General features: G+C 47.4%; 1 protein-coding gene across 2 annotated transcripts; it reads left to right on the top strand.

Annotated features, from left to right (window-relative positions):
* The first annotated feature begins 11,204 nt into the window (after positions 1 to 11,204).
* On the top strand, positions 11,205 to 18,978 carry LOC119822568 (keratin, type II cytoskeletal 2 oral-like). 2 transcript variants are annotated; one of them, XM_038341999.1, is made up of 10 exons: positions 11,205 to 11,750; positions 12,657 to 12,877; positions 13,945 to 14,005; positions 14,364 to 14,459; positions 14,925 to 15,089; positions 15,190 to 15,315; positions 15,911 to 16,131; positions 17,925 to 17,959; positions 18,382 to 18,402; positions 18,574 to 18,978. In XM_038341999.1, exons 1-10 carry the CDS (start codon positions 11,205 to 11,207, stop codon positions 18,831 to 18,833), a joined length of 1,752 nt encoding a protein of 583 aa, XP_038197927.1. In that variant the 3' UTR covers positions 18,834 to 18,978. The 2 variants fall into 2 exon arrangements, with proteins under 2 accessions (XP_038197927.1, XP_038197926.1); XM_038341998.1 differs by having other exon boundaries at positions 18,382 to 18,477.
* The last annotated feature ends 1,310 nt before the right edge of the window (positions 18,979 to 20,288 follow it).

Genomic DNA, 20,288 nt, shown 5'->3' with positions numbered 1-20,288 from the left:
GATCCCTTGGAAATGGATTTCTAGGTAGTTATGAGCTGCCTGACTTGGAACTGAACCTAGGTCCTCTGCAAGAGCAGCAAGTGGTATAACTGCTGAGCCGTCTCTCCAGGTCTTGGAAGTGCTTTTTCTTTTTTCTTTTTTTAAATTCTGTACAAAGCCATACGAAATAAACTACACAACTGCATAGCCCTATGTGAGGACATTTTCCCTTTTAAAGTTGTATTTATTTTTCATTTCTGTGTACACATGTGTCTGTGTGCGTGTATTCCATATGTGTGTGGGTTTCCATGGAGACCAGAGGAAAATGCTGGATTGCCTGGAACCACAGTTACAGCTGGTTGATGTGGGTGCTGAAACTAAAGTTGGCGCTCAACCCCTAAGTCACCTCCCCAGCCTCAATCCTGTCGGGGCCATGGACTGTTACAAAGCACAGTTTATGCCAGCATGCCTTTTACCAAGAACTTGGTCTCTACCCGCAGTCATTTCCACTCCTTGGAGAACTCCTGACATGGCTCCTGAAGTGTCCCTCCACCCCACACGGGGTTAAGTGCTGTCTGTCTGTCTATATGCTCACAACATGCTGTTGGCATTTCCGTGGTACGCTATTTCTCATGCCTGTCTCCACACCGGAGTGGAGGGTGCTTGGAGGGACCTGGCTCACCTCAAACCCCTCACCGACCAGTACAGAACTTGATAAGCAAGCCCTAAGGACTCTCCAGGCCAGTGAGATGCTGAAAGGGTCGGTGGACTCTTCAAATGTCCTGTTGTCCTGACATGTAATGAAAACAGCAGATGACCTCGTTGGCCTTTGTGGGTGGTGGACATTCCTGCTGCCTGTCACCTCACTTAATCCCTACGGGTGTTACAGGAGGCAGGTGGTAATTACCCTCATTCTTTACACTGGGGCTTGGGGGACAGCAACATGACTGATGGGAAGTGGCAGAGCTGGCCCTAAATCCTACCCTTGTAACAACTCTGCTATGTTGCTAAACAGGCTGGCTGAGTCCTTCTGGGGTCTTCTGGTGTGTTCTGTGATTCTGGAATGTGGGGCTGACATATCTTAGAAGTGTTGAGAAGCCATAAATGTTTAGCAGGAGATTAACACAGGCATCGGGTATGGGGATAGGTGGGTGGGTAGTGGGCTCGTTTGTGCATCTCTCTCTCTCTCTCTCTCTCTCTCTCTCTCTCTCTGTGTGTGTGTGTGTGTGTATACACCTTGATAATAAGGGATGGCTTTCATTTCATGGTGACAGAGGTATTCATGAGGGTTAAACCATTTTCATGAGCACAGGCTGATGCTTCGAGACAAATCTAGTCATCATGTTCTACGACTGCATTCTTTAGATGCCCATCTTTTGACCCAGAGAGGATGTGTTTTGACTTGCTGACATCCACACAGACATAAAAAGATTCTGTGGATTCATATCTGGCCTCGGAACTGGGTAGTTTGGTGAAACTCTTGGGTTAGCAAGCTAATTAACCTCATATCTTTTTCTGTAAAATGAGATTAAAATTAAGACCTTGCAGAGTTTTGTGATATATAGAAATTATCTTGTAAATAACCAAAGGCAATAATACTTTGTATTCAGTAGGCACTCAATCCATTTATTTATTCTTTAAAAAATTACTTATTTTTTTATTTTATGTGTATGAGTGTTTTTTGCCTGTACATATATAAATGTACCATGCATATCTAGAGCTCTTGGTCAGTTGCAGCACTGGACCCCCGGCACTGGAGGCACAGGTGGATGTGAGCTACACATGGGTGCTGGGAACTGAACCTGGGTCTTCTGCAAGAGCAACAAGTGCTCTGAACTGCAGAGCCATCCCTCCAGCCTCAGTTTTATATTTTTTCACAGGCACATGGTAGAAATAAAGATTTGGTTTTCCCTTCCTTTTGTGACAGAAATTCATGTAGCCTAGATTGCTCTGAAATCACTATATATCTGAGGACGACTAGAACTCTGTATTTTCTTGCTCACTACCTCCCCAGTGCTGGGGTCACAGGTCACATGTGTGTGACATCATACGATTTTAGGCAGTGGTAGGATTCAATTCAGGCAAACATTCTATGAGTTACAGGTCCAGTTCCAGGAGTAAAGATTCAAAAAGAAGAATTATTTTTACTAAGACATTGTCCTCTTACCTCTGGAATGGGTGCAGTGCTTAATTCATCCGTCTCAGGTAACCCGTGAGGGAAGGAAGCCGGCTTGGCTGGACATGGAAGCAACTCTAGAAGACGATGTCCCCTTTCCCAACAAAGTTTATCCTCAGGGTTTGGGACATCTATTAGGGGTTAATTACAATTGGTATAGGGTTGGGTTTGGGGTGGAAATTATGTAGGCTCTTTAAAAAAAGGAAATTGGATGGGATAATAAGTAGATTAGTGTGAGCTTACTCATACTACTAATAACAGTGAGTAATAGAGTGAATAGTGAGCTATTATTTATAGACAATTTACATTGGTATAGATTCTTGTATATTGATACAAATTTAAATTGTTTGTTATAATGAATATACTCCTATTTCTGTTCACAATATTTGTACATCTGTGCAAAGTTATTTTGTCATATTGTATGTATGCATGTTTCTACCTCTGCTTAAGATATTTTGTATTTTGATGCAATTTTAGGATATATTTATCATATTGCATGATACATTTCTACCTCAGATCAAGCTACTTATACATTGCTTACATTTTGAGGTCATTGTCCTCATTTGCTGCATAGTTGTTTAAAGATTGTTTAATATTTGAATATAAAGCCTTAGTCTTTAAGCTACATAGGTACTAAAAATTATAGGTCAATAATCATCCATGTTTGTCATACTTACAGTTAGACTAATAGGGTTATTTAGATACATAGAGATTGTATTCTGCATACATAGAACTTCAAAGAACTGAGGAATATGGCATTCAAATAAATTTAATTTAGGGTTCTGTTGACATGAGACTTGATTGCTCCTGGCAGCACTGATCTATTACCGAAAAAATGTTGGGCACCAAAGACACTCCACTTGGAGCTTGTTTTCTTCTCGGTAAAACTGGTCTTTGGGTAAAGAACTGCCCATGCATCAACCACTGACAAAATGCACAGTGTCTGGTGTGGACAAGTGGAACACGGGAAAAAAAGACTGCCAAACCTTGCCAAGACAGGGTAAGATGGTTTTAAAATTTTTCCTATCTCTGAAAATGGTCTGTCAGTTACTCTAGGCCTTAGCTAAAGTTGGTTGCTCCAATGTTGCAAATGATAAGTTAGGTGATTACCCAGGTAGTAGGTTGTCTCTGTCATTTATTGTACCTTTTGGAAGTTGCTTGATTGAGCTTCCTATTTACTCAAGTAATATTATTTCCCTTCTCAGGTCTTTAATGGGGTTGAAGATTAGGTAGTTACTTTCCTCTCATGACTTAGCCAAGCCATTTCTAATATAAGACTTAGATTCCTTAAGATAGTATAACTATTAAAACATTTAGCATATGTTTCTTTCTTGATATTGTTTATTCTGGTTGTAATTCTAATTTTATAGTTTATATTTGTTCTTATTGTATATAGTTTTGTATTAGGCTTAGAACTCTTTTATTTTAAACAAAGGGGGAAGTGTTATGGGAACTCCTTCAGCCAATAGCCTTTAAGATACTGGCCCACTCTGAGCTTGGTCAAATGTGCTATATCCAGATGTAAAGATGTATGTAGACCCTTGGCTGCTGGATTTGGTTCCTGTTCCCTGCTCATACAGAGGACTGTGATCTGTGAGTCTACAACTAAATAAAGAACCCTTTGTTATATTTCATTCTGGGCTAGTATAGGACTGCTTTATTATAATTGACAACGTGGAAGAATATCCCTCCCACGATAGACACTATGATTCCTTGCAACTTATTTCAAAAATCATCTTAGTGTTGAAGGTGTTTCTCTCTCTCCTAGAGATAGGTATCTAGTATACTACTATGTAGCCCCAGGCTTTCCCAGAACACTTTGTAGCCTAGGCAGACTTTGAACCCCTGATTCTTCTGTCTTTGTCTTCCCAGTACTAGGATTATAGGCACATCCTACCGTGTCCAACTCATAGGTTTTTGTGTTTCATTGACCCTAAGCTGAGCTACTCTCAGAATTCCTCTTTACTCTTTGGCTTGACAACTGACAGTTTCTAGGAAGGCTTCTTACTGAGATTATAATTACAACGCCTGCCATATGTTTTGAGCACCTGCCCTGTGTAAAGGTTTTCTGCTATTGCCTTTAACAGTCTCACTGTAATTTTATGAGGATGCCATGCCAACTCCTATTCAATAGATGGTACATTGATATCTGAGGGCAAAATAGCTTGCCATATGCCACACAAACAGAAGCTAGCAAAGCTGGGACTTGAACCCAGACCTTTCTACTCCCAAGACTTCCATGTTTCCCATTTGTTTGAGATATAAGGAAAAAGATGAAGGAGATGCAATCAGTTGAGTTCCAGAAAATGCAGCATGCTTATAGCTTTTGGAAAGACCCAACAAAATGTATCACTGGGGAGAAAAAACCAAGAACTAGAGCTGGTCCTAAGAGATTCAATCCATTTTCCACACCCCAGGTCTTTCTGATTGCTTTTCAAGTCCAGGCCTTGGTGGCTGTAAGCTTTCTGCCCTGTCTTAAAGCAAGCTTTTCTGTCCTGGGACACAATCAGTGTTGTTGACCTTATTCCCTTACCTGACATTTGTTGTGGGATATTTGATCATGCTGTGTGAAGATGTGTCTCTGTCCTTCCTTGCCTGCCTATTGCACCTTCTGATTGGTTTAATTAAGAACTGAATGGCAGACCATTAGGCAGGAGAGGATAGGCAAGACTTCTGGGGAGAGAGAGGAACTTGGAGAAAGAATCAAAGAGGTGGAATTTACCAGTGAGACACAGAAGAAGTAGGATGTACAATAAGGAGGAGAGGTAATGAGCCAAGTGACAGAACATAGATGAATATGAAAAGATTAAGTTTTACGCGCTACTTGGGAACAAGCCTAAGCTAAGGTCAAGTTTTCAAACTTAATAAGAAGTCTCTGTGTCATTATTTGGGAGCTGGCAGTCTAAAGAAAGTTTGACTATATTTGGTGCCCCATATTGGGTGCCAAAATGTTGTTTTTCCTTGGGCACAGTGGCTGTACCTGAATCTATTGCTCTTTCAGTCATCAATGTGGCTCTGCTGTTACTGGCATGTTTCTCAGGCAGTGGCCTGGTGAGACTTTTATGTCCCACTGGATCTGCCTTCTGATGCTGCCACCAAATGTAGTTTTCAACTAAATCTCTATTGTTCTATTTATCAGTAAGACTCAGTAGTTAGAGACTGGGGTGAAAACCCAATAGCTCAGAGAGCTTGAGGAACAATTAGCTGACCTTCCATCTTCACTGGTGTCTCAGAAAGGAGGCATCCTTCTGCTCCACCAAGCCAAAGAAGACTGCCACACTCAAAATCCCTCCCTACTACTTCCTGTGCATCTCTTTAGCCATCTTCCAGACTCCCTCTGACTTTTTTTTTTTTCGAGACAGGGTTTCTATGTGGCTTTGGAGCCTGTCCTGGAACTAGCTCTTGTAGACCAGGCTGGTCTCGAACTCACAGAGATCCGCCTGCCTCTGCCTCCCGAGTGCTGGGATTAAAGGCGTTCGCCACCACGGCCTGGCTCCCTCTGACTTTTTATGATTACTTTCTGTCAACTAGTTGCTGGCTCCACCTCCTGATGCAAGGTTGAGTTTATTTAACACAAACACAAACTCAGAGCTCACAGTGTGATAAAATATCCCACAACAGGCATTGGTCTTGCCAACCTTATCCATCTTGGATGGGTGTTAACTAGTGCTTCCCTAAGAAGAATACTATACTAATGACTAAGCTTATTTGGGAAGCTCTGATTAAATAAAGATCAAAGGATTGCTTCCCAGTGAACCTCTAAAGGTGTCTTAATAGGTGAATGGGCATTATTGTAATCCCAAGGAACTACAGAATTTTCATTTCCTAAATTTGACCATAAAACCTCTTAACAAAGGCCATTATAGGGAATCAAATTCTGTCCTAGATAAACACTTGGAGAGATCTAAGAATCAGACAAAGGTTGGGGGTGAGTTCAAATGTGAGACCATAATTAATCTAAATTATAAGTGCCACCAGCTGAGACTTGTTAATAAGATGATTGATTGTGCTTAGGCATGTGTTTTTTTTCATCAAGCTCTAGCTGAACCTGAGCTTGCTCTGTGTTAGCTTTCTTTTTTACTAGTTGTTGGTTAAATAATTTCAGTAGTGATAGTTTTTGTTTCAATGTGCTATCAAGGAGAGAAAAAAATGTTAATTTTTATTCAGAGGTAGTATTCCCAGAGTGACAGTTTCATTCATCCCTCCTATCCCCCCTCTCTCCCTCCTATCCCCCCCTCTCTCCCTCCTATCCCCCCTCTCCTTTCCCTCCTATCCCTCCTCTCTCTCTCCCTCCTATCCCCCCTCTCTCCCTCCTATCCCCCCTCTCTCTCTCCCTCCTATCCCCCCTCTCCTCTCCTACCCCCCCTCTCCTCTCCCTCCTATCCCTCCTCTCCCTCCTATCCCCCCTCTCTCCCTCCTATCCCCCCTCTCCTCTCCCTCCTATCCCCCCTCTCTCCCTCCTATCCCCCCTCTCTCCCTCCTATCCCCCCTCTCTCCCTCTGCCCTTTTCCTTCTTCTCCTCTAGAATAAAATAGTGACTCTTCTGAAATGGATCCATGGCTCTACCCATATAAAAACATAACACTGCCCCCTTCAGTGGGCCCTGGGGAGGAAAGGGCTGCTGCTCACCTGGACCTAGAGCTGATGACTCCCATCCTCCACTTTATTCCTCCACCCACAATTATCCTGGCACCTCTCAAGCCTCTTCATTTCTGGGGAATACCAGAGAACAATTTGGTTAAAGTAACTACCCGGGAACAATTCCCCCTCTTTTATGGGTGGAGAGTAAAAGTCCAGAGTGCTCGGCTGCACAACAATCTTCCTACAGAAGATTTGATTTCGGCATGGGAGGGATTAGAACTCAGGCTGGCGGCAGTAGCCAAGCCATGCAGGCACTCCTCCACCAGATCCTCCAGCAAACAGTGTGGCAACTCTGGATAGTCTTGGCAACTTCCTTAGGCTGTTGGAAAAACAATCCTAACTTGCCAGGCAGGGTGATAATGCACTGGCCAGCTCAAGAAGCACGAACTGGGAGATCCCAGATCAACACAGCCCTTGTGATCTGTCCAGTGTCTCCCTTTGCTGACATTGCTTTGGTGCCGGATCCCAGGGAGGGGGAGGGTATCACGTGCTCACCTGGGGCTTCTGCAGAAGCCAGCTTAGTTTTCCTCCCAGGCAGGACACTAGGTCTTCTCCTTTCAATGTCAATAAAACCTCATTGGAGGGGCAGGGCTTGGCATCCAGCGGGTGGGCGAAGTGTCTCAAAGGGGAGCTAACATAGTCCCTTGTGTTTCCAGGGTGACTGTGCAGGTGCAGGAGACTGAGGCAGGAGGATGGTAACTGCGGAGGCTGCCTGGGCTGCCGAGTGAATTCAGTCACCCTGGGCGACTGGATGAGACACTGTCCCAAAATTCCCAATGACCTTAGTTCAGTTGTCTGTGTCTGCAGAGCCTTGGTTCTGTTTCCAGCCCCCACCCTTAAATCAAAACATTTATTGCTGGAAACTATGTATTATCAACTGCAAAACAATCTCTCCATTGGGATAGATGTTTCCTTTTATAAATAATGAAAGAAATGTCCAAGGTCATTACGGGGTGAGAGGTTGAGGGAGGATTTGAACTCAGTTCTGATAGGCTTTCTTCCAGACTGATTAGGTGGCATTTTATCCTTTCTAAGGTATTTTTAGTTCTGTTACATGCTGTGGGACTCACCACAAATCAGCGAGGCAGGCAAGTGTTTGACAGATTAGAATAGACTTCCAGTGTTGAGTCATGGTCCAGGGTTACCCAGGCCGCCAACTGCTTCCGGTGCCCGTCTCTTCCGTCCCAGTAAGACTTCATTTTACAGTTGACAGAACTAGACACATGAAGGTAAATTTCCTTAGATCAAGGAGCCAACAAGAGATGAAGTGGGACCCAGCCAGGCAGATGGTCTCAGGTGAACTGGGGATATCAGGAGTGAGGGTTGTGGTCAGGTCCCTTGACTTCGGTCCTTCTGCCTCCGACCCATCCTTTGCTCATTCTCTCATCATCCCCTTGCTACCAGCCGGGATGGAATCCTGCAGATAATCCAGACAGCCCCTGGATGGTGAGCCTAGAGTCTGACCCCCTGCTGCTGTCATGCCATGTAAGTCATGTGGGAGGCGTGGCTGCACCATGTGTGTGATGTGGGTGTGAAGGAGCGCCTGGAAGTTAGAACAGCCTTTCGTCTGGGTAGCTGTCCTGCCATCAAGCGTCCTCTGTCCCTGACCCCTGACCCAGATGGACTAGATCTGAGTCTAGACTTTTAAGTTGAAGTTTGCCACCTGATATGGGCTTCAGTGACTGAATATAGGGGTCATGAAAAATTTGGCAGTAAAAGTTTTCTGAAAGCATAATGATGAAAAAAATTTAAAACCAAATACTAAGTCTGAGCTGTTCCTGGCAGTGTTCCCCTGTGTTGTGTGGACTTCACTACAGTCTAACTTCTCACCATTCACCACCAGCGTGTTACACCATGCATGTGATCGTGTCACACAGCACCAAGGCATACACCATGCATGTGATAGTGTCACACAGCACCAAGGCATACACCATGCATGTGATAGTGTCACACAGCACCAAGGCATACACCATGCATGTGATAGTGTCACACAGCACCAAGGCATACACCATGCATGTGATAGTGTCACACAGCACCAAGGCATACACCATGCATGTGATAGTGTCACACAGCACCAAGGCATACACCATGCATGTGATCGTGTCACACAGCACCAAGGCATACACCATGCATTTGATCACGTCACACAGCACCAGGGCATACACTGTGCATGTACCGCGTCACACAGCACCAGGGCATACACCATGCATGCGACCACATCACACAGCACCAGGGCATACACCATGCATGCGACCACATCACACAGCACCAGGGCATACACCGTGCATGCCATTACATCACACAGCACCAAGGCATATACCATGCATGTGATTGCGTCACACAACACCAAGGCATACACCATGCATGCGATAGCGTCACACAGCACCAAGGCATACACCATGCATGCGATAGCATCACACAGCACCAAGGCATACACCATGCATGCGATAGCGTCACACAGCACCGAGTCACTTTGGTTCAGCTTTGAGACCCTGTACATCCCAGTTTGGGTGACCCTCTGCTCACAGGGTCTGCTTTTGTAGAGACTGAACTGTTGGATTACAGAAGACAGGCTTCCCCTCTGTTGCTCCTCAGCATGCACTCGTGAAATGAGTTTATCCTTGGGTTGTGTTGTGATAAAATGTTTGATTTTAAAAATTCATGTTTGAATTGTTGACTTGAGCTTCACAAAGTCTCTTTTGTCAACTTTTGAATTGTGATGAGGGCAGAAATGCCAACAATCTCTGAAATGTATACATATACATATATATATGCCATTTTGTGTTCTTACGTGGGGTGGCAGTCCCAGCATTGATGATTATAAAAATTGAAATACCAGTCAATTCTGAAAATGTTGAAGATGTGTTCTGTTTAACTCTTCGTAAATATGTACATATACTCGCTTGTATATATAAATAAGCTCATTCATCTCACTAGTATCAAATCTACTCTAATCTTTAACACATGGTAAAATTATATGTATACTAAGTAATTGTCTAAAACTCAATTTCTTAGTGATTTATTGCTAAAGGTTTGATGTGTATATCTACTGTATGTATCTCTATATCCTGGGCCATGTAAGAATGTCTCCAGCCTAAAGCAGCCTGCAAGTAGAAAAAGTGCAAGACATTCCAGCCTAGATGAAGGTTTCCTAAGCGGTCTGGGTCTGAAGTCTTTACAGGGGTGTTTGTTACACAGACAGACACCAAACTTCCTCTGCACATTCTTGCCCAAAGACTGCGTGATCTTGGACCGCTGATCTTTTTGTGGTGTGCTCACCCTGGTGTGCCAGGGGCTGGAAGGCAGAGTGGCAGTAGTCAAGTCCTTCCATGGGAGAGCTCAGAGCCTAGTGGGTGCTGGTATGTGAGCAGCTGGGGACGAGACCAGTTGGCAGAGGGGGAAGGTCCTGTTGCCTGGACCTTCATGGCTACTAAGGTGTGTGCACATAATCTTATCCCAGGAGGAGAGAGGTTGAGTAGTCTCTGTATTCTGTCCTGTCCTGCTTCTCAGTACAGGAACCACCAGCTTTAGTCTAGGATGGCGGGCAAGGCTGCTCTGAGACCTTAGGATGGGGGGCAGGGCTGCTCTGAGACCTTAGGATGGGGGGCACCTTAGGATGGCGGGCAGGGCTGCTCTGAGACTTTCTTCTCTCCCTAGCCTCACACTTTTTGCCTCTGAACCTTAGGCTTCCATTCCCCAGGGACTAGACACTGGCTTTATTTTCGTTCCCTTTTCACAACCACCATCTTTCTCCTTAACTCTGGGTCTGCTCAGATGGAAGCCTTTGACCACAGAGGGAGCGAGTGAATGAACCTCGTGTTAATGCATTTCTTCCTGCCAGCCCCCCTCTAGGTGCTTTTGGAAACAGGCATGCCATGGAAAGACAATGTCTAGCAATGGGAAAAACAGCTTGGGCACCATGGGAGTGCCACAGGAACTGGCTCATAACAAATTATCCATTGAATTTAGCTCTGGCACCCCATTCCACGGGAGAGGCTGACAGGGTTATGGAGGTCAAGGGCTCCTAATCCCTTGGGGTCTAGGGCCAGGCCACCCTAATGTAATGGGTTCTGCTGAACTCTCTAAAACTCTTAAGAAAATTACTTGTCAGGAGGGAGGAGCGAGCTGCCTTCTGTCAACTGAGGCAAGTTTGTTTGGGTGATTAAGCTAAGAAAGCAAAGCCATTTTGGCCCAGGGGATTAGCTTTGAGGTGTGCTGGGAACCAAGAAGTAACTTATTGCCTGTGAGGCAAACCAAACCCAAAATGACTCCCAGGTAATTGCTTGCCTCTCCTTCTGCCAAGCCAAGCGGCCTGGACTATAAAGGAGAGTTTCTGCTGTCATCCCCATCCTCTCCACAGACCTTCACTCTGCTAAGTGATTGCTAGCTCACCGCCACACTCCTCGCCATGAGCAGACAAGCCTGCAAAAAGTCCTTCGGCGGTGGGAGCCAGGGCTTCTCCGGCCACTCGGCTGTGGTATCTGGCAGCAGCAGGAGGAGCTGTGTGGCACGCACTGGGGCAGCCAGTGGAGGAGCTTGTGGGTTCCGGAGCGGAGCAGGTAGCTTTGGCAGCCAGAGCCTCTACAGCCTGGGTGGAAGCAGAAGTATCTCTATTAGTGTGGTGGCTGGTGGCTCCCAGACTGGTGGCCTCGGTGGAGGGTGTGGCAGCTCTGGCAGTGGCTTTGGAGCTGGCTATGGAGGTGGCTTTGGTGGCAGCAGAGGGATAGGAGGTGGCTTTGGAGGATCTTCTGGATTTGGAGGAGCTAGTGGCTTTGGTAGGCCAGGTGGCTTTGGCCCCAGTGGCTGCCCTGGGGGGATCCAGGAAGTGACCATCAACCAGAGCCTCCTGCAGCCCCTCAATGTGGAGATTGACCCCCAGATTGGTCAAGTGAAGGCCCAGGAGCGTGAACAGATCAAGACCCTCAACAACAAGTTTGCCTCCTTCATTGACAAGGTGAACCCAGAGCCCAGAGGCATTGGGGGGGGGGTGTTTGGGGTCCTAGAGGAAGGTACACAAAGCTGCCAGCGGCTACCTTATGCTTCCAGGACAGCGAGCACACGTTTCTTGTTCTTTGTGTCCTCATTCCAGCTGTGGAAGGAGGGAAGGACTCCTGGTTTTATTTTCCCTCTAGTGATGAGATGAGGACCAGCATGGTGAGGGATCAAGTACGTTTTTAGTGCTGAAGAGTTTGCCACAAGCCCAGAACAGTTTACCCTCTTTTGGGCAGACAATTGCCTGATACTTGCTAGCAGCTAACTAACTCTGTACAAATCTGGGGACTGCTTCTCATATCCTCAGCAGCACCATATCTGCCTAGTGATAATGTGCTTCTGCCAATGGTAAGCTGAACTGTCAACGATGGGGCAGAGCAGGGCATGCTGGGTCCAAGGCAGAGAGGAGCCTTGGTCAGCTGCAAAATGAATTTCTGAGGATCCATGGGTTGTTTGTACTACCTTCATGGAGAAGAGAGAAGCTGATAGCTAAGTCTACATAAAAATCACTGTAGCCGCTCTGGCCTCCTTTGGCTGTATTTTGAAGGGTCCCGAGAGATTGAGTGTCATTGAGAGTCATCATGGGTTTGGCACTTCACTTTGCTATTCCATATGCATCTCACTTACGATGATTTAATGGTGTTCAGGTGGCTGTAGGAATTAAGGGACACAGGATATATGAGAACAGGTTTACAAATCACTCCACATATTCCTGCCCTCCCCTTTCCACTCCACATCTTCTCCAAATCTGAAACACAGAGGTCACTGTGGGTTGAGGAGTTGGGTCTGTTCCCCATCTTCCTTAACCTTTGGGGTGGACAGCCCGTGTGCTGACTGAGGGGCTCCGTCCCTTCCTCTCTCGATGCAGGTGCGCTTCCTGGAGCAGCAGAACAAGATCCTGGAGACCAAGTGGGAGCTGCTCCGGCAGCAGACCACAGGCGCTGGCTCAGGGCCCCAGAGCCTGGAACCTTTCTTTGAATCCTACATCAGCTGCTTGCGCAAGCAGTTGGATTCCCTTCTCGGGGAGAAGGGAAGCCTGGAGGGAGAACTGAGGAGCATGGAAGACCTGGTGGAAGACTTCAAAAAGAGGTCAGGGTCCCCGTGGAGGAATTTCCTCACTAGGGATTCAAACACCTTCAGTCAATACTCTCTGCTGGGTTTGTGGAGTGAAGTCTGTCCAGGTTGAAGCTGGCGGAGTAGGAACTCATGCTTGTGAGGCTGATCCTTACACAGTTTCAGTTTCTGGCAGGTTCCCCTCCTACATCAGTCCAGATGAGCACGGGGGTTCTCATGTGGGGGGGGGGCGTCATCTGTACACAGGAGTCACCTAGGAAAGTCATGAAAAGGGCATATCACTGTGTTTCAGTTGCTGCTATTCTGAAACAGTTGGTGTCCAGGGCTGGATTATGCAAATTCATTCTAGTCTTTTCTCTGTTTGTTCTTCTGCAGCTGGAACTTCACTCTGCCCCCTTCTTAAGGTTCCAAATTTGAGTTTACACCTGAGATCTGTGAGAGGTGAACAGGGCCTCCCAGGTGGGAGGGAGCTCCAGACACCACTAGGAGTCAGGGCTCACATAGAGGGGTACACTTGCTTCTGGGAGCCCCCATTTTTTACCATTAACTCACTGACTTTGTTCAAAGAGCTCAGGCACACAGGTGGGCTCTTGATCCACTCCCAGGGGCTTCACATTGAACTTGGAGAGGGCGAGGCAGCCCTTGAGCTCCGAGAAGTCTCCAGACAGTATGTGATTTTCTGGTCTTGGCAAAATGATGATGTAGTATCCTTGTTAAAAAATTCTGAAGGTAGCAGAGCTTTGCCATCAGAGTGAGGAGACTGTGGCTCCGTGTGATTGCACAGGGCATGAGCCCACAACGCACGTGTCTTGTCTCTGGGTGGAAGGTCCTGTAGGAGCACAAAGGTCCTTGCCTTTCCTACTTTCGTGTTTTATGTATATGGGTGTTTTGTCTGCATGGACATCTGCACACCAGAAGAGGGCACTGGATCATGTGACTCTACAGTTACAGATGGTTTGAGCCACCGTGTGGGTGTTGGGAATTGAACTCAGGACCTCAGGAAGAGCAGCCGCCAGTGTGATTAACTGCTGAGGCATCTTTCCAGTTCTGAAATGTCTCAACCTGTGGTTCTTCCTGTCCAGGTACGAAGAGGAAGTCAACAGGCGCACTGCAGCCGAGAATGAGTTTGTGGGGGTGAAGAAGGTGAGTAAGTGGTGGGGTGGACCCAGAATCCCTGTGTCTCCCACAGAGGGAGAACAGCACTCCCGTGGACGGGGCTCACTTCTTTCTATAAATTCTTTGGATCGTTTGAAGGGAGCTGTTCATTTTAAACATTTTAGCTGACAAGCTAGTTAGTAATGAACATTTCATGCGTTGCATTAATAATCAAGACTAGTTTCAGTCCACACACATACCATACTTTGTTTCTGTTCCCTTTACAAGGTAAAGTGAGAAGTTAGATCTAGAAAGGCTAGGGGAGGGACAAGCGTGAGAGAGGAGGGCTCAGAGAGAGGCGTGGGCAGAAGGGGACAGAAGCCATTCTGTGGTCTCTCTCTTTCAGGATGTGGACGGGGCTTACATGAGCAAGGTGGAGCTGCAGGCTAAAGTGAACAGTCTGACGGACGAAATCGACTTTCTGAGGACCCTCTATGACATGGTGATTCTTCAGTTTGCTGCTTGGAGACTGGATACCAGCAGCTTCACAAGCACAGTTCTAGGGGGCAGGTCTAGAGGCAGCCCACCCTCAAAGCCAGCCACGAGGCTCCCAACCCAGCCCTGGTCCACCCTGGAAATGCCCACATTGCTCCTCCTGCCTTCAGTGTCAGGGCCCCTCTTCCCTGAGCTCCACAGTCCTGGATCACAGTCAGCTTCTAACACCTCTCTGCCCTGTGCTCCAAGGAGAAGCAGCCCTTGGGTTCTCAGGCTGATGTTTTCAGGTTGATACATCTTTGCAACCTGCCCTGTTTTAGCTTTGTTGCTGGCATTCTGTGGGCTCCAGACAGACCTGAAATAAAAGCTTTATTTTTTTCTACTACCCCATTATTTAGCATCCTTGGGCATCTCTGCTAGCAGAGAAGTCCTAGTACCAACTGGGACCTGTGATCATCCATGTTCCCCATAGGAGCTGTCCCAGATGCAGAGCCATGTCAGTGACACATCTGTGGTGCTGTCCATGGACAACAACCGCTTCCTGGACCTGGACAGCATCATCTCTGAAGTCAAAGCGCAGTATGAGGACATTGCCCAGAGGAGTAAGGCTGAGGCTGAGGCCCTGTACCAGACCAAGGTGGGACCCTTCCCTTCATCCCTAAGGTCATTAAGTTCTGGTCAGTCTCATGAAAAATTTGTTGACACTTTGCAAAGCCCTGATCCATTTCCTCCGTCAGCTTGGGGAATTGCAGACCACAGCCGGCAGGCACGGGGATGACCTGAGGAGCACCAAGAGCGAGATCATGGATCTCAACAGGATGATCCAGAGACTCCAGGCGGAGATTGAGAATGTCAAGAAGCAGGTGTGGCAGCAGCGGAGCTCTCTTGCCTGGTTTTCTTCATTCTTTGGTGAATTCACAGCCTAGGGAGCCTGTGCTGTCCAGCTATTTCCCCTGGAGGCTGAGCTCCTCGGAATCCCAGAACCCAGCAGGAGGGAGGGTTGTAATTCTGATTGGCATAGCTAATCTGACCGCTGCAGTGCTGGCCTTAAAGAAGTCTGATGGCCTGACAGCCGAAGACTGACTGATAGAGCTTTTTTTTTGTTGTTGCTTTTTAAGTCACACTTTATACAACCCCATTGGCTACTTTGTATCACTGGAATGAAGTGGTCAGAGAAGGGATTTTTTTTTAGCAGTCTTGCAAAAGAGATTGAAGGCTAACCAGATTGCTGTTACCTGTGCCAGCTCAGGAAAGCAGATAAGTTTCTTTTCATGAGTCTAGAGTTGATTTCAGTGGGCCCAGGATGAATTAGTCAAACTGCAACATTATCCTGACTTGTGAGCACGCCACTGGAAAGGGAAGGAGGAGTGATGATAGGTGATGAGATCCTGTCCTAAGGACAGTCAGGTGTTTGTTTAGTCCTATGCTAATTTCATTTTTTAATTCTTTCTTCCCCAGAACACCAACCTGCAGACATCCATCGCAGAAGCTGAACAGTGCGGTGAGGTGGCCCTCAAGGACGCTGATGCCAAATTCCAAGACTTGCAGGCTGCCCTGCAGAAGGCCAAGGATGACCTGGCCCGGCTGCTGCGTGACTACCAGGAGCTGATGAATGTCAAGCTGGCCCTGGACGTGGAGATCGCCACCTACAGGAAGCTGCTGGAGGGCGAGGAGAGCAGGTGAGGGGTCAGCATTCTCCAAGCAGGTTCTCCCCTTTTCCCCCCACACCGAGACAGGGTTTCTTTATAGTTTTGGAGCCTATCCTGAAACTAGCCATTGTAGACCAGGCTGGCCTTGAATTCACAGAGATCTGCTTACCTCTGCCTTCCAAGTGCTGGGATTAAAAGGGTGTGCCACCACTGCCCGGCACCAAGCAGGGTTTTGTAGTGACCTCAGGTAGTCAAGAAAGGGGAAAAATGCTAATAAAAGGAGAGGACAAGTTGGACAGAAGCCAGGGAGTCTCCTGAGCAGCAGAGGAAGTGCTCGAGCCTACTGCTTTTCTTCGTCTTTATCTCACTGTGTAATTTATCATGGGCACATGCACTTTTATTTAACAATGTAGTGGGAAAAGCACTTTTTTTTTTTTTTTACAGAGTGAGGCTGAATATTTATTCAAGGGGGTTATGAAGGGGGAAGGGAGAGGGGGGGAGGGAGGGAGAGAGAGGGGGGGAAGCAGAGAAGTGGGGAGAGAGGCAGAGGCAAAGCTGCCTCTCCGAGAGGAAGATGGAAAAGAGAGCGGAAAAGCACTTTGAAGCTGTGACAAAAGTCACAGACCAGGGCCGCCCCCTGGAACTTTCCCAGATGGAAATAATCTAGGCCAGGCTGTCTGGTGCAATAATCATCAGCCTCCCTCGACTCCTTTGTCCCTTCCTCTCTTATACCTTCCTTCCTTCTCTCCCTCTCCCCACCCCCACTGTTCTTTTTTTCTATTGAGATGGGATCTCACTATGTAGCCCCAGATGATCTTGAACTTATGATTCTTTTGCCCTAAGCTCCTGAGTGCCGGGTTTGCTGGCTCTGCTTCAATGCGCTGGCTTCTTCCAGCATTTGAAATGTAGTGTAACTGAGGAGCTGAGTTTTACATTTAACTGAAATTAATTTACATAGCTTCATGTGGCTAGTGACTACCATGTTGTTAATTCAGTGCCAGCAATCCTGCGATCCCCATTGTTGAAGCTGAGTCTAGATGGCAAAGTGCCCAATGTATATAATATCCCTGAAAAATAACACCGTACAGTGGCAGGCGAAGGGCTTAGAGAGTGGACACCACGTGTAGAGCCTTTGTTCTCAGTCGGTCCCCAGTCTGATGGAGGAAGGAGAGCCCAAGGTGGGAAACAGTGGAGAGAAGTTAGGTGTCCTGAGAGTCATGTGATGAGAAGGGAGTGGCCAGTGTCAGCAGTGGTCGGGGCCACACAAACGTTCCATGTCTGCTCAGGGCTTCATGAGCAAGCATCAGGCCCAGAGATGGGCATTGTGAGTGGGAAAATTTCAAATGCTCCCAGTGCACACCGGGGGTCAGTATCTCATGATTTCTCCACCATCAACTTCTGCCCCAAGCCCCATGCCACCCTGAGCCTCACTGGGGAAGGCTTCCTGGAGGAGGAAACGGGTAAATAAAGGCAGGGCTGGAGAAGAGGGGAAGGGCTTGCCCAGACAGAGAAGTTTGTCTTAGCAGCAGGGGAGAGGTCAGAGTGGCCAATCAAGCAAGGGGTGGCAGTTTGCCTGGAACAGCTCTTTAGGGTGGGAAGACAGGGAGATAGAGTGTGGTTGGCAGAGGTCCTGCAAGCCATAACTGGAGTCAGCCCCTTTCTGTCGGGGAGATGGAGGTGGGAACAGCCTGGACTCGCCTTTCCCTTCCCAGGGCTTGACCCCTGGGAGGGCAGATGTGAAGATGTGGTGCATGTAGTTATGGACCCAGTTCTTTGGCTGTTGACTCACTGAAGAAGTGACTCTCATTGCCTCTGTCTTTCAGGATGTCTGGAGAATATCAGAGTGCTGTGAGCATTTGTAAGTAACACATTCAAGAACCTTCCATGGGGCTAATGATGGTTCAGGGTGGCGATCTCTTGCAATGCAAGCATGAGGACCTGAGTTTGAATTCACTTAAAACTTAGGCATAGCTGTGCATGCCTGTACCCTAGTATTGGGATTGAGAGGGTGGATCCTGGGAAGTGGCTGGCCACCTCTCCTTGCTAGAATGATAAGCTTCAGGCTCACTGAGAGACCCCATCTCAAGGGAATAAGTTGGAGATGAACATCATTCTTTGGTCTCTGCATGTGGGTACATAGGCACCTTCATTTGTCCCAATGCGTTCAAGGCATCCCTGTGACATGAGGCATCTCTCGGCTGTAACCGTGTGTTGTACCCTTCATGTGAGCTGTGATCCAGCTCCCCAGGCTTTTCTCCTAAGCTGTCTATTCCTCTGTAGCAGTGGTCAGCAATGTTACCAGCACAAGAAGCAGCTCTGGAGGCTTCAGAGGGGTCAACAGCAGCAGCAGTGGCTTCAGAGGTGGCAGCAGCAGCAGTGGCTTAAGAAGTGGCAGCAGCAGCAGTGGCTTAAGAAGTGGCAGCAGCAGCGGTGGCTTCAGAGGGGCCAGTGGCAGCAGCAGTGGCTCCAAAGGTGGCAGCAGCAGCGGTGGCTTCAGAGGGGCCGGTGGCAGCAGCTATGGAGGAGACAGCAGTGGCAGCAGCAGAGGCAGCAGGGAGAGCACTGGGAGCAGGCTTGGCAGTGAAGGCAGCATCTCTGTAAGCCAGAGAGGAATGGGCTTTAACGCTGGTGGCACCCAGGACTCCGCTAGCGGCAGCTACAAGACTGCAGGAGGTGGCAGCAGTGCCCACTTTTCCCAGACCACCAGCTCCAGCCAGCAGCGCTGCAAGTGATCCTCAGAAGCAAAGCGTTTCCATAGCCTGCTCTCCCCTGCCTCAGCCTGCAACAGTGCTGCTCCCCTGCCTCAGTCTGCAGCCGCGCCCCTCCCCCATCTACTTGGCACCAACAGGTGCACAGTGCAACCCTGCTTTCACTCAAATTCCTTGGAGAAGGGGCTCGACTCCTGGCTCCCACATCTTTGAGTCTTCTCCTAGGCCAGGGTAACCCAGCTACTATTCTGGCCTGGAGAAGACCCTGTAATGGGCCCCAAATTTGGATAGTAACACCTGAATCTATGCCTTCCTGAGCCTTCTAGTCTAGCTTTCCAAACTGTTGGTTTTCATGAAGCCCTTTGCATACTGGGCACATCTGTTCCCTTGATCTCCTGAGCTTCCCTTTCTCAATAAATTATACTGTGCTTCAGAAACTGGTGTTTGCCTTTTATTCAAGGATTCATAGAAAAGACCAGATCCAAAAGTAGAGCAAAATCAGGTCTCCTAGAAGACTAGTAGCAATATAAAGGATACTGGGTTGGTGTGGCTTCATCCTTAATCCTCTGCTTGAGTTCTTGTGACAGGCCTACCCAGAAGCACTCACTGTACTAAAGAGGGGACTCACCCCACCCTTGGGAAGCTCATTTCATCATTCCCAGCCTCTAAGCAGGCACCATGCTCCAGCTTGTAGGCTCTTGGCTTGCACGCTCCTGGCTTACACTCTCCTGGCTTGCTCTCTTTTAGCTTGCACACTCCTGGCTTGCACACTCTAATCTGCATACTCCTAGTTTGCACACTCCTGGCTTGCATGATCCTGGTTTACACTCTCCTAGCTTGCAAGCTCCTAGCTTGCACACTCCTGGCTTGCACGCTCCTGGTTTGTATGCTCCTGGCTTACACTCTCCTGGCTTGCATGCTCCTAGCTTGCACTCTCCTGGATTGCACATTCCTAGCTTACACTCTCCTGGCTTGCACACTCCTGGCTTGCACGTATAGTGAGATTTGGGCATCATCACCCATCCTGTGGTGGGTTTTTTGGTGATGCAGCTGTTTCTGAGTCACCCACATTTCTGTAAGAAACCCCAATAAGCTCATTGACTCTACAAATAAGTTGAGTAACATAGTTCCTTTACACTGTTATCAGTCCCCTATCTGAGATGAATAGATACTGGTTCTTGTGTCTCCAGAAAAAGTCACAGAACAACATACATGCACACATGCATAGCACTTATAAATATGAACGTGCACATGCATATCGATTTCACTGAATAGGGGCTTAGAAGATACACTGTTATCCTGAGAGTTACCTAGTCTATTGTGCCATTGAGACAGCCAACAACTACAGCAAATCCTACCATATCCTCTGCACTGTGCCAGGACCAAGGAAGGAGAGGATGCAGCTTCTGTCTTTATGGGATTTACTGTTTAGAGTAAAAGAAATTTGCCAAATAACATCTTTATATGATAATTCTTTCT

Source organism: Arvicola amphibius, chromosome 9, assembly GCF_903992535.2.
Source record: "Arvicola amphibius chromosome 9, mArvAmp1.2, whole genome shotgun sequence".
In the NCBI taxonomy this organism is placed as follows: domain Eukaryota; kingdom Metazoa; phylum Chordata; class Mammalia; order Rodentia; family Cricetidae; genus Arvicola; species Arvicola amphibius.
Note: the sequence above shows the minus strand (reverse complement) of the source record. Positions and strands in the feature narration are given on the sequence as shown.